General features: G+C 35.6%; 2 protein-coding genes across 2 annotated transcripts; both read left to right on the top strand.

Annotated features, from left to right (window-relative positions):
• Nucleotides 1-5695: 5695 nt before the first annotated feature.
• On the top strand, nt 5696-8101 carry LOC126793125 (protein CutA, chloroplastic). The gene is given in 7 exon segments (XM_050519567.1): nt 5696-5898; nt 6000-6028; nt 6031-6096; nt 6755-6808; nt 7372-7412; nt 7583-7677; nt 7890-8101. Coding segments are annotated over 7 exon segments (570 nt in total). The 3' UTR covers nt 7972-8101.
• A 1776-nt stretch (nt 8102-9877) lies between these two features.
• LOC126793113 (laccase-14-like) lies at nt 9878-12873 on the top strand. The gene is made up of 7 exons (XM_050519552.1): nt 9878-9996; nt 10235-10386; nt 10566-10810; nt 11186-11311; nt 11401-11995; nt 12112-12470; nt 12695-12873. The coding sequence occupies exons 1-7, from the start codon at nt 9883-9885 to the stop codon at nt 12871-12873; spliced, it is 1770 nt and encodes a 589-aa protein (XP_050375509.1). The 5' UTR covers nt 9878-9882.
• Nucleotides 12874-14555: the final 1682 nt, after the last annotated feature.

Genomic DNA, 14555 nt, shown 5'->3' with positions numbered 1-14555 from the left:
CAAGGCCGATCTTCTCTTAATGTGTTCAATATTTAGTAGATAAGTTTTCCAGTCCTTATATGTCTTTTCTTGGAAATGAACTACTATCCATAAAGGGTAATAAAACTAAGTTTAAAGGAATCATCTATTATTTTCATTTGCATCGCAGATACTAGACATGAAGCTTACTCTTTAGAACTAAGTAAGGTTTTAGGTCATAGTTATGGTTTTCATTATTTACTCTGTATGTTTTCCTCGCTTAATATATCGATGATCATTACAGAATACATAGTTCCTTACATAATTAACATAAGCCTGGGGTCTAGAAGTAGAATAAGATTGCATGTGGCATTCATAACCATTGCACACTGCCCACTGCCAAAAATCAGCTAAGCTTAGTTATTCCCCTCCATTTTCTATAAAAGGAACAAGTATTGACATAACAATCAAACAATTATATATATACACAAACACACATGAGATATATATACTTGTAAATAACTACAAATGTACTTGTTTAAGCAAAAAAGTTACAAGCAATTCACCGTTATTTGCCTGGTACCATTTGGTCTAGTAACATTAATATCTTCTTTGTAATTGAGAAGTCATAAATTCAATTCACAACAAATTTAATTTAGTATTTTGAGTTCCTCATTCAATACAAAAAATCACTATTATTTGATTAATTTAGCCCTAACCTAATTTATATCAGTATGTAACACATGCAAGTATGCATCAAAAGTTGTGTCGGAGGAAATTAAAGGGTTGTCTTTATGGTGCCCAAAAAATCCCAAAAAGATATGAACTTTATCTTTTTATTTCACTTTTAGAATTTTATGAGCGTTTATATACCCTCCTTTTGGGATGTGACAAATGAAATCCAAAGTACGCAATTTTTCCATAACATTCAGCAATGACTGTTCTTTACCCTACTACATTAGGACACTTAATTAGAGAGAAAATATTCACCAAGGAAAATTACAAATAGTTTATAGTATAGATGCTCCAGACCGATACGAACAATGACTATCGGCTTCCATATTGGAAATGACAAGGTCAGTCAATGCACTTAGTATCTTTATTCCATGAGAATGCTGTTGATTATTTACTAGGCTTAAGTCTTGGGGGAACATGAATCATGAAAATTACTACTTTAACTAGGTTAAAATTGGTAGTGATCCCTTTCCTGAGGTCCTAAACCCAGATGCCCCTCGACTAGGCTTTGCTTAGTTTGAAACTTGGGATTCAAGCTTTCTTTTGCAAGTTGAATGCTGATTGATTCTTATTCATATATACAAGTCATTTATTGATGGGATTTCCCTATGGTCATCCAATGCCGATTGTTAAATTAGCATTGCAGTCCAACAAAAGCTTGTACTGAAACATGTCACTCAACTTGTACTTTGGTGAATTTTTGCCAAAACCCTAAAACCCAAAAGGCCTAAAGTCTAAACCCTTTGAATGGGATCCCATTTTTTTTAGGACTTTGTTCATTTTGACTGTGTATAAACTAGAAACCATCATACAGTATGACTTTTATCCAACAATGACAATGACCACAACAGTGGTAAATTGTTACTTGGGTTTGACCACATGTTAGAGTACAAGTTAACTATGATAATTTTTTTTAACCTTGGATGCTTGTTCCTTGGATTCAATATTAAGACATGCTCAAATAATATAGATCCAAGAAAGGGACTTTAGCACAAATTTCTAACCCTTTTCCCTCATGCATTCTTTGAAATCCTCCCTTTTCTAAAATTGCTACTCTCTGGATTTCACCTTTCCTCTTTTGCAGTTTCACATTCAAAAAATTTCTTCTTTCATTAAAACCCAAATATTAAACACTTGGAAATGTCAGATTTGTGCTAACTTCAAAGATGTTGTTTTCCCACTTTATTTTTCAGAAGATAGGCGATAGTGAGGCCCCTCCTCCTTATGAGTCCTATCTAAGACTTTTCCTTTTGGTATGAATCTCAAGGGGAGTCTTAGCTGTTTGAGATCCGAGCTCTACAGAGTGTGTCACTCCATATATCACACCCACCACACAATTTTTTTAACTCATCCCTTCGCACATTGTTCTCTTTTCCATTGCTAGAGGTCACCGGCCAATGTGGAGTTGTGTGTGAATTAATTCAGTCAGCTAGTCAAACAAGTTTTTGAACTTTAATTTCAGTTGATACTTTCTCTGGGACATGAAATCAGGATTAGTATTACTTAGGGTTGATGAGTATGAATCTGAGTCGATCCAAACGACCAAATCTATATATGTCTTTACATTTACTACCATCTTGATATATTTTTTTAAACGAGGGCGAATTATATTAAGAAACTAAAAAATATAAAGAGCGATGTAAGTATCGAAAAATAATAAAAAGATAGCAAAATACACAAACGCATCTAAGAGAACTGAGAGAGCAACATCTCGAACTAGATGCACAAACACATCGAAGAGTAAATGTAATCGTGTGACTTGATGCATTAAGACATCGTTGCACTGCACATGTCACAAAAGCAGTGTAAAAAGGGGAGTAGCCGTAGCTCTTACATTGTAAATAACTTGACGGAAATCATATCATTCGGTTAGTCATCAAATCCTTTATATATGAGAAACAATTTATGATCGACTATCTATAGATGTTCAAGTTCCCTATCTCTAAATATGTTCCGCTCCACTCATAAACAAAGTCATTTGAATCACGCCCGATGAAATTATATATAATCAAACTATTTTTTTGTTACCCATTAACAACGAAGCACTCCCTTAATTGAAAAATGCGATCTTGCAAGCTACCTTGCAATTAAAACTAGACTTGGATGGTCATTGAGATTCACCACTTCATTAGTTAAAAAATCTTTGACCTATCTAAAGCAACTATTAAAAAGATTTACCAATAAGACCAATCATATATTTCTCAAAATTTGACGATTGGGGTGAACATGCTAACGACTTGAGAAGGATTAGTTAGGTTCAAATTCCCCCATGGAATATTAATGCAAAATAAAATGAACATAAGCTGTTAGTTGTAAAGATACAAACAATTCAAATTAGAGGTGATCTCTAATCCAAATTCACAAGAGCACAAAACGACTAAAAGCCTCATAATAATTAAATCACTACCACCATCGTTATAATATAAAGTCGCGCGACTAAAACATTTATTTATCTATCTCAAAGAAAAGATTGCAAAAAAAAAAATCCATTAAACTTACTTAGGCTAATATGTTCTATATCGATAAACAAACTTAAATAATATACAATTTTTCTCGTACGTATCCACGGTTCGTAAATTACATGTTTTATCTAGGAAAAAAGAAGACCTCACTTGGATCAAGATGAGAAATGACACTTATGTGTTTAGCGAGTAACAAATTCGTAACTAGATGTTTTAACTACGAAAAATGAAAACCCTCACTAGGATCAAGAAGAGAAAATTAAACTCCAACTTTGTGATGGAACCTTGGTTAGTGTTTATGCCAATGAGAAGGATGGCAGTGCGGAAATGCAAAGGCAGCTTCAAGTCTCCAACGCCGTGGTCCGCCATCCGCAGCGTCCAGAACCTCCGCCACTTCTTCCGTGTCTCCACGACAACGAAAGTCCACGTGGAACACGATCGGGTCCACAGTGTCCTCCCTTTTCGTGCCTCTCGTGTCATTTTATATTTACCTCCCTGTCTCTTATAGTTTGGTCTCCCATTACCACTTACCAGTGACATTCTGTGATTAGAATATTATTAACTTGTTTCCAAAACTAAATTGAACTGGCATCCAAGCTATCTCTCTTGTCTATACGACTATACTCTACCATCTCTCTCTAGGTTCCAATCTTTTTGTCTTTTCATCAAACTCAAGCCTTCTGCTAAATTAGGAACGGAAAATGATTTCTTTTAATTAATTCCTTTCAGGAAAATTGGAAAATCATCAACTAAACCTTTCTATTATTTAAAATTTAGTTACCAAAAAATCACAAGTAATTCTGGATAAAGCACATTTTAAGTACTAATTTTAGCATTGTGAGTTTGTGACCCAGTGGTGGATTAAAAATTTAACGAATTAATTTTTTTTTTCGAATGACGTGACTGTATTGCAACAACTATCACATAAAACTAGATGTAGATGATGCCTATGATAACAACGGGTACCATTCCTAAATTATACGCTTTTTTACTCATTGCCTTTTTTTTTACTTTCCCAAAGGTCCAATTCTAAACCATATGGTTTGAGTTATCTAATTAGTTGGGACGAAGCCTTCATAGTCGATCTATTTAGACAATTGCTTTTCGTAAATTGAAAATGTAGAGCATCTAATGATTCCGTATTTCTCCAATCTATATAGGTAAATTATGTTAAGCGACAAAGAGAGTCAAGAACTAATTTTTTCTACATCATTTGAGAAGAGAGATATATACTATTAAAAGATTAATGCATTGACAAGATGAAGAACAAATTAGTCCATATGGGTCGGCCGGAACATAAATTTATGTTGCTGTTATCGTTGAATTGTTGTCTTAGAAGTGATCGAAGTGCTAATCCGCCAATTTTATATTAATCTTGTTAAAGAACCGACTTATTACTTATGTCTACTTGAGTTATAACTTTGGAAGATGCCTTAAACCGGTTCGATTGACCAATGCAGTTCAAATTTGTCACTTGGTTATAAAATATGAAGTCTTTTTAACAGTTACTATACAGCTTATAGTTTGGGGATTCTGTGTTTTGCAGTTAATTTTGGACCATATGCTTGGATGGAGGAAGTACATTTGATATATTTTTGAGACTCTAAATGTCCTTATTATTAGCTAGAGTAAATTACTTAACTAATTACCATGTTGGGAATCTGAGTTCTACGATTAGTTCCAAGTTAATTAGTCAAATGCATCTCACTGTGGAGATGCTAACACCATTTTAGAAAATGGCATAGCATCCAACAAAACCTCACCACTCGACGACATTAGTAATCACCATTTCTTTATCAACTCATGCCTTTGCTTCATTTGTCACCACATCTTTGCTTGTTTAATCGCGTACTTAACTTCAGCCTCTGTTTATTAGTTAGAAGTCGTCTTCACCCCTTATACTTTAAATACCACAGTAAATGGTGCCTTGATATGTGAAGACGGAACATATTGGGAACTGAAGAAAAATAAGCATTGGGGACTCTCGGGTTTATATAGCTCCAAACAATACTTGATGTATCTCATTTTCCGTTTATGTGTTTCCTTATACTCATAGTCCTTACAACCCTATAATAGGATCTGAATCTGGATGGTGTCTATTGTTTAGCAGTTAGGTAGATTGATGAGTTTTACAACCATATACGCGGGTTTAACTTCATTCATATTATGAATAATTTTGACAAATCGTCTCGAAACACAATTCACCTAAAATATAATGTTAACTAGATATTAAGTACACATATAAGTAAATACAACAACAAGAAAATTATGACCAACATGAATTCATTTTTATTTCATGTCCTTTTCAAGTGTGTCGCACCGTATGTAGTTTTTGATTATCATAAAAAATAGCCATGGTATAGCCATAGTCTCTAAGCTAAGACACGTTAATTCACACCATTTTGTGATTAAAGACATTTGGGTTTGAGACTAATGCCTTTAATATTGGGCCAAGTCAAGTGTTCGACGGGCCTAATACAGGCCCAATTATGATGAAGAGCAACCAAAATACCAGAAAACCGAGCTACTGGTTGTCACAAATGGCTTCCAGACTCTGCTTCAGAGCCAAAGCAATACCTTCTTCCTTCTCCTTCTCCTCTTCATCCTCCTCAACGCTACGACGTCGTTTACTTCTCTTCGGAGCATTCTGCGTGCTCAGCTTCGGCCTCCCCAATCTCCTCTCCGCCGCGTGCAGAGCAACAGTTTGTACCCCTCACTCTCTCCCGTCCGCCCCTCTCTTGAGGTAAAACTTATTCCTCTGATTCTCAAAGGGTTTTTCACTTTTTCAGTTGTTTTGTGTTTTACTGTGGTAACTTAGTCTGTGGACAATTGTGGGTTTTGCAGATCAAACTTTGGTAGCCAAGCAAAGGCAATCAAGGGAGTAGTAGCACCACTGTACCAAGCATTGTGGTTTATGTCACTGTACCCAACAAAGAAGTAGGTTAGTCCTTTTTTTTTTCTTGTAAAGTTTGGATTTTTATGAAATGATGATGGTGTTATTGGGGTTTGACAATTTTGTATCATAGATGAGGTGAGTGATCAAAGAGTTATAGTTGGAGTTCAAGAGGTTATTATGCAGGGTCTAGTTTATAGTTTGATGCATTATTTCTTGTGTTTTTTATTTTTTAAGAACAATTGGCCTGTATTTAGGTATCTTAAGTGTAGGATTGGTAAACTTAATTTTTCTTAAATGGAGTTGGTTGTGTGGAAGTTAAGTACCCATAAATTCATTGCAACTTTAGGATGCGGATGAATTATGAGCTTATACCCAATTGAAATTTTGTTGGTAGTCATTTGATGTATGAGTTAGGTCAAAAAGTATTTGCTGAACATTGTTCTGTTAATTTATTTTCCCTGGCTTGTGGTAGTGGGTTCAGTGAGTGAATTTATATAGAAAGTAGGAGAGTTAGTATCTATCTTACACTCCAAAAATCAACAAAATGTGAGTCCTTGGTCTTTCTTACTTTTCTTCTTGTAATTGATCAGATACATAGTACTATTTTTCTAACTTTCGAGACTGCATAACCTATTGCGATTTCCTTCAAAGATGAAACACTGAAGTTTAAGCCACGATTTATTCTATCGCATGCATTGTGCAGGAAAGAAGTTAGCTGAAAGCTTGGTCAGAGAAAAACTTGCCGCATGTGTTAATAACTTAATATAGTACCAGGTATCAACTTCAGCGTAGTTTTGTTTTATGATGCTACATTGCATCTCCTGCTTTTATATGTGGTCAGTTAAAGTCATACTTGTAACTAAGGGCTGCCAAGGTCAAATTTGCTCGATCTGTTGATATTACTGATATTTTTTTTAAAACACAAAGTGAGAATAGACAATACTGAAAGCAGAAACAAGTTTATATAAAATCTTCCTGTAATGTCTGATATTTCTTTCAACATGTTGTGGCCCTTAGTTCTGTAGTCAATACATATGCTTTGCATCTATTACCTTTTCTTCTTCTATCCTGGAGCTTTGGATATATTACTGCTAGAATTGGAGTACGTAGTACATATTCCCTTGCTTAAGCTTAACTAAAGAGAATGCTGATGCTTGTGAAATATCAAAGCTATATACATCTCAGGTTCTCAACACGTGGCATGCAACGAGGAGAAGAAAATTGTACCTCTTTGATTGGTATTACATTGCATTTTAATCTTGAGTTCAGAATTAATATGGCATCAAATTTGCCCAATCATGTCTGACTCATGATGATTTTTTTGTGCAGGCATTCAGTCCATCTATCAGTGGGAAGGTGAGGTAAGCATCACATACCATAGTTCTGTACTACCACATGATTGTAAGGAAGGGTGGATGGTCCTCCTCTTTTTCATTTGTTATTTTGTTCGAGATTTTATTTAATTGGACAAGTAAGCATCAAGTATAAGAATTTTTATGTTCTTATTTCACTGTCTGCTATTGGTTGATAGGTTCAGACAGATTCTGAGGAGCTTCTTATAATCAAGACCAGGCAATCCCTTTTTGAAGCTCTCACAGAGCATGTTAAGTCAAACCATCCATATGAGTAAGCACAGATCGTATAAATTTCACATAATCAATGAACTTTGCTGAGATGTCATATACATGGAATTGCAGTAGCCATAATTAAACTAATGAATTTTGCTCCAAATGTCATGGTACTTATCTGGTAGAATCTGTCTACGATATACCTGGCTGAATGTAAATTTGAGATAGATGGAAGTAATTTTTTTCTTTTGTTCTTGTCTTCCTTATCAGTGTGCCAGAAGTTATTGCCTTGCCCGTCAATGCTGGCAGTTTCAACTACCTAGAATGGATCAAGAACAGCACAAGGGACTGACTGCAAGCTCACTGTAAGGATTCAAGTACCTATGAAACCATTGGAGCATTTCTTGAAGTGTCAACCAGATGGTCCATGAGTTTGCATGTCCAAGCATCCCATATTTGAATAATGTTGGTTGCTAAGTAATTGTGAAACTCTTATAGTCTCTGGGTGTTCCGTTGGTTACTCTCATACTGTGTAAGGTAATGTATGCATAAATATTGCCCTCTTATGCGCAGCGTAAGTTTCAAGTAGGACAACCGGTCTGAACTTAGATTCGTCGATGGTGCTACTGGAACCTAGTATGAAGCTCCATAGATGCTAACACTCGACGAACGGCCCTAACTTGTCTTAACTCGTTCGTTTATTTCCAGGGATTACTGCTGATTGCTATAATTTTATTCGACAATTTGCGGCACCACTTTAAAGTTCATAATTATTTCCATTCAAGAGAACCACATGTGTATGCATGCACACGACTTTCTTGTAGAAAGTTAGGGACGATTGACATGAATATAATTAACATGATAAAGTTATTTGACAGGTGGAGAACAAAACGATATGAAAAAGAAAAGGCTGTTTCAATTCGTTGCAACCCATTGGTTAAATCCAGGTGGTGCATACGTGGTTGGGACAAATTGGCTTCCCGTGGTTGACAGTTCTCTACTCCACTGTCAAATTGCTCGGTTGAGACCGTCTTTCTTTGTTTATGAATATTTCTCTCCCTCTCTTTCTTCCCTAGAAACCTGTCTTTCTCTTTTGATTACTGATGTTGCATCTTCGCATCACTCAAGTATCAAAACTATCGACTGGTCTCCAGAATCTCTTTCATCAATTGAAGAAGAATAAGCTCCAAGAAAAGGCAGTGATTCTATGGATGATAGGATGAAGGGGTTTATTCATGTAGAGCCTTCTTCATATGTTTATGCATTTGGATAAGATGATGGAGGAGACAAGGGAAAAGGAGAGGAGAAAAACAGGAGCCGGATCTAGATTGAGAACTGAACAAGAGATTTTTATTTTTTGAAGCAGAATTGAACAAGAGATGCAGTCCCAATAGAAGAAAGATGCATCGTAAAAATAATAGTTAAATTCTAATTAAATATTTATTTTATTTGACTGATGGGTTGGACTGTGATTATAATATTCTACATCATCCGTTAAAATTCAAATTTGACAAAATCAAATAACCAACCCGTTGGTTATCAATGTATAGTGATACCAGCTGAGAAAGCTACCAGCTTGGTATGAACTCTCTGATGTGTAATTTGGTCAATAACTTCCTTAAAAAGGTAAAGGATAGTCTGTAACTATTATAATCTCTCTCTCTCTCTCTCTCTCTCTGCATGACCATTTTTACCGAAGACTAGTAGGCTGCAAAAAAGGTTATCTGCGATTACCTATCATGCTCAGTACGGTGTTTGGTGGAGAAGGGTTGTCAGCTTGATCTTTAATTTTGTGTTCTGCATTAGACCACGGCATATACTACAACAACTCCCTACAACAATCACGTGGAATAACACCTCCTGAAATAGCAAAGAAGCCAATAGTCTCTAATCCAAGTTTAACCAATTCTAATGCATTTGGTCAATTAGTGAAGCATCAGCCATTACCTGTTCAAGCATGATCCTCTCTTTGTGTTTGCCATATTGTTCTTTAACTTAAGTGCAGTTATGGTCTAAATCATTAGTACGTATTTGATCTCTTAGTTGACTGGAAGACGCAATCGATTGTGTTCAGTGATTTTGACTGTTTGCTCGGAAATTGAATAATTAATGTAAGTGTACGTATGGCTAGTATATGACAGTCAAAATTATTGGCTATTGCCCACGGTTAAGATGCCAAGATGTAATCCTCTATATAACTTAAAGCATCTAAAACAAGAGAGAAAGCTATCCAGCTTCTTCATCATATTCAAGAAAGAACAACATGAAATCCCAGAAGAATTGTTCGATATTAGTGACTGAGATTCTGTGGTTTCTCTATCTTATCGTGCAGTTCATCTCCTCTGTTGACAGCGAAGTACATTTCTATGATTTCGTTGTAAGTAGCCAATTCCCAGTTCACCTCGATCTCTAGGTAGCTAGCTCGATCAGTGTCAATCTCAATATACTAATCTATAACAGATAGCCTTGCAATTATACCTTTGCATGGATATCGATCTAATTATTGAGCGCGCGGTTGTCATATAATTAACCCATTTTATGCACGTATACTAAGTTTTGAGCTTGATCCACTAGCTTACATGGATGTCTAACTGTGCTGGTTTTGAATACATTAGGTAAGGGAGAAAAACTTCACCAAACTGTGTATAACAAAGAGCATCTTAGTAGTAAATGATAGTTTTCCAGGTCCAGAGATACGGGCTCACAAAGGGGATACTATTTACGTTAACGTTCACAACGAAGGGGATTATGGTTTCACTATTCACTGGTAACTCTCTCTCTCTCTCTCTCTCTCTCTCTCTCAGAGAAACCAAGGAAGAAACAAATGGAAATTAGTCGATAAGTTTGCCTCTGAATTTTTTTTTTGTAAGTTTCAATCACATCGACTACTCTTGTTAATATTTTTCTCCCCTTTTGTAATTATTTAGTTACTATATGATTGTATAGGCATGGGATTAAACAACCAAGAAATCCGTGGTCGGATGGTCCTGAGTACATCACGCAGTGCCCAATTTCTCCTGGAACAAATTTCACCTATGAAATCTATTTATCCTCTGAAGAAGGAACTTTATGGTGGCATGCTCATAGTGATTGGACAAGAGCCACTGTTCATGGTGCCATTGTCATCTTACCAAGTGTTGGAACCACATTTCCATTTCCTCAACCGGATGAAGATGAAACCCTTATAATTGGTACGCAAAATGTTAACTACTGCATGTACACTTATGATGTCATTTGCTATTCAATTTTGCGCGCGCACAGATGTAGTGTTGAGATTAAAATATTTTAAGATACAAAATTTATTCTCCTGGTCTCAACCTTGGATGTTAAATGTAAGGTCAAGTGATGACAAAATTTTAAATTGTGAACGTGTAAACATTTTAACTACAATTTTGATAGGTTTTCAAGCAATTTATGAGTGGTTAATCTAGTATATTTGAATCGTAAGGGTGAGATTGATATATGCTAATCTGCATATGCAAATATTCGGTTACTTATCTGCAGAATGACCCCTGTAAGTTTTTTAATTTCTTTTCGTCTTTATGTGGATCCTTGCATATATGCAGCATCCTGGTACGAGGGAGATATCAAAGAATTGGTTGATGAAGGTATGGATGATGGTAGTGACTTGCCTCATTCAGATGCTTATACTATAAATGGCGAACCAGGAGATTTCTGTCCATGCTCTAATGGTAAGTTGACGTATGCCTAATTCGTTCAAACTTATGCTCTAATGCTAGCTTCCACAAGATGAAACCAGTCGAAAAATTGTTCATTGCAGGAACAACATATCGTCGAATGGTTGATTACGGCAAGACCTATCTTCTTCGCATAATCAATGCAAACATGAACGCCGAACACTTCTTTGCAGTTGCTGAACACAATCTCACTGTTGTTGGCCTAGACGGAGCCTATATAAAACCCATAGACACAGCCTACATAGTAATGAGTCCTGGACAAGTAATGGATGTCCTTCTCAAAGCAAATCAATCTCCTGGCCAATACTATCTGGCTGCTAGACAATACTCAAGTGAGGATGCAGAAGTAACTGGCTTTGATCATGTCAATGTTACTGCAATCCTTGAATACAGAGGCAACTACTCATATCAGACACCTCCTTCCTTTCCAAATACTCTCCCCATGTACTTGGACTCTACTGCAGCAATAAAATTCACCCGCCAGATTAAAAGCTTGGCAAATCCCAAATACCCTATAGATGTCCCATTAAACGTTACTACTAGCATGTTCATAACAGCTTCGATGAATGATCTTACTTGTACATATCCACGGTGTGAAACAAGCGAACAAATCTCTTCAAGCTTGAATAATGTTAGCTGGATAAACCCAAGAACTGATGTCCTTCAAGCCTACTACAGGTTTTTGTTTTCCAAACTCTGCTCCAAATGGATAAATACAAGAAAAGGAAGTGAGATTAATATTACTGCCCCATTAATCTCAATTTTAACCTGCTCGTTTTGACATTGTGTTGCAGAAACATAAGTGGGGTTTACACATCAGATTTTCCAGACCAGCCACCTACGTATTATAACTTCACAGAGGAAACTTTCGTGGATGATATTGTGTTCACCGTGCAAGGGACAAAGGTGAAGGTGTTGAATTATAACGAATCAGTTCAAATTGTGTTCCAAGGGACTAATGTGATGAAGGGCTCCGTTAATCATCCAATGCATATGCATGGAAATAGCTTTTTTGTGGTTGGATTTGGTTATGGAAACTATGACGATGAGGCTGATCCGAAGGGGTTTAATTTTGTTGATCCTCCTCAAGTAAATACATTTGGAGTTCCAAAAAATGGTTGGTTAGCAATCAGATTTACAGCAAGTAATCCTGGTATGCCTTTACTCCCTGCTTTGATATTAGTATGTGAAAAATCAGAGATACAAAACACAAACAGAAGATAGATGGTTAAGATTACTATTAAATTATCAACATTTGAGAGATATGAAGACTCATCAACTACAGGTTTTGATGCAAAGATGTGAAAACTATTGAGCTTGATGATATCTGGTAGATTAGGACATATTTATGGTTACTAATCATACTTTTTTTTGTAGGAGTATGGTTTTGGCATTGTCATTTTGATAGACACTTGAGTTGGGGTATGGACACTGCTTTCATAGTCAAGAACGGGGGCACTACTGAGACAAGCATTCGCCCACCCCCAGCGTACATGCCTCCGTGTGAACCTCACTTGGATTCTCGTATAAAAAACAGTAATGAGATCATTCTGTAGTGAATATGGTAACTACAGTATTGTTGTAAGAAATAATTGTATTGTTCACAATATACAAAGTGAGCTTCTATTGATGTTCAACTCGTTTAGTTAGGTTTGTTGAGTACTCTAGATTTAGAATGGAGTTATTTTTGTTTTTTAGTTTTGCTTTGAACATTGGTTATGTCCACTTGTTTTGGACATTTATTTCTTACTTTGAACTGGTTTTTTCTCTAGTTTGCATAAGTGCTACGTGCACATTTATTTTTCCTTAGTTGGTTAGGTAGCCTTTGGATTGGCTTGTCAGTCCAATTGCTTGATCCTTGTGATCGTTATGTTGTTAGGCCAATGAATTTGATTCATTTCCCTAAAAAATAAAAAAAATGAGTTTCTATTCATACTTCCAATATTAGTAATTAGACCTCCTTTTTTTTTCAATTGATAGTTGACTTTGTAAACCAATGTCTGATTACTAAAGAGTACCCAAACTAATATTTAAAAATAAAAAAATTAACCTATATCTATTAGTATACCCTAAAATACACAACAAAGCACATTCAATCAAACCTTGCTACTAGGGGTGGGCACAGGACGGGATGAGACGAGATGAGACAAATCACATCTTCCTATAAAGTTAAATAAAAACCTATATTTTTACTTTTTCATTAACAAAATAACATTCAATAATGAAATTTTAACAAAAAAAATGCATATTATGTTCAAAATATTATAATTTACCATTATTATTTGAGTTGATATAATTTTGGAGTTATTAAGAACATAAATTAGTTTCATTTTGATACAAATATATAAGAATTTTTAAGTTTTCATTAAAGGTGGGACGGGACGGGACGGGACGAAGCGAGATAGAAATTATTCGTCCCACGTCACATCCCACTATTATGAAAGGGGAAAGGATCGGGACGGAACGAACGTTTTTAGACCTCCGTCCCGTCCCGTCCCTATGAATTTCGGGACGGGATCGGGACGAGATCGAGATTTCAGTTTTTTATGCTCACCCCTACTTGCTATGACTTTGACTAGTATTTATTTTTATTGATTTTATTTATTTGAGATTCTAGGGATTGGAAATCGGGTTGATTATTAATAATGTTGATCATGTGGGTTTTTTACTAGTAATCATGTATGATTTGAATTCTCTATGTACATCAGTACATGTGTAAAAAGAGTTTAATTGAGACGAGTTTTTATGAATTAGAGAAAGAAAGAACGTTGGTCTAGGGTATGAATTCTGACTTGTTTCTTCTCTCGATCACCTTGAAAAATCAGAGATATTTGGAGGACTGTATTTATTGAGTGTATTGAACCAGGGGTATTGTGGGAAAAAATGGGAGGTGTAGATACCAAATCGATTATTTGTAAAAATATATAGGAGGTCTATTAAGTGGCGGGGAGGTCTAGATACCATATTTAGAGGTATGAATAGAAGCTCACATTACAAATCAAAGAAAAAGAAAACAATATTTCATAGTTTTTATGTTGTCTATTGGGAAACTTTGGATAATTTAAAGCTCTATAGAGTCTTTTGTACATGTACACACTACATACACTACGAAAATACATACACAAATTGTGTAGGTACAAAATATATTGACAATTCTCTGTTGAACAGAACAAAACCAAAGTAGCTTAGTCAAAACCCAAAAGTGAAGTCTGAAGGCCCTAGTCAAGATAAAGACCCA

The sequence above is a fragment of the Argentina anserina genome, chromosome 5, assembly GCF_933775445.1.
Source record: "Argentina anserina chromosome 5, drPotAnse1.1, whole genome shotgun sequence".
Taxonomy (NCBI): Eukaryota; Viridiplantae; Streptophyta; class Magnoliopsida; order Rosales; family Rosaceae; genus Argentina; species Argentina anserina.
Note: the sequence above shows the minus strand (reverse complement) of the source record. Positions and strands in the feature narration are given on the sequence as shown.

Bases quoted from the DNA above. Each gene is read 5' to 3' on its own strand.
- LOC126793113 (XM_050519552.1), top strand. From the start codon at position 9,883: ATGAAATCCCAGAAGAATTGTTCGATATTAGTGACTGAGATTCTGTGG. The intron at 9,997-10,234 runs GTAAGTAGCCAA...TGAATACATTAG, and splicing joins TACATTTCTATGATTTCGTT to GTAAGGGAGAAAAACTTCAC. The intron at 11,996-12,111 runs GTTTTTGTTTTC...ATTGTGTTGCAG, and splicing joins GTCCTTCAAGCCTACTACAG to AAACATAAGTGGGGTTTACA.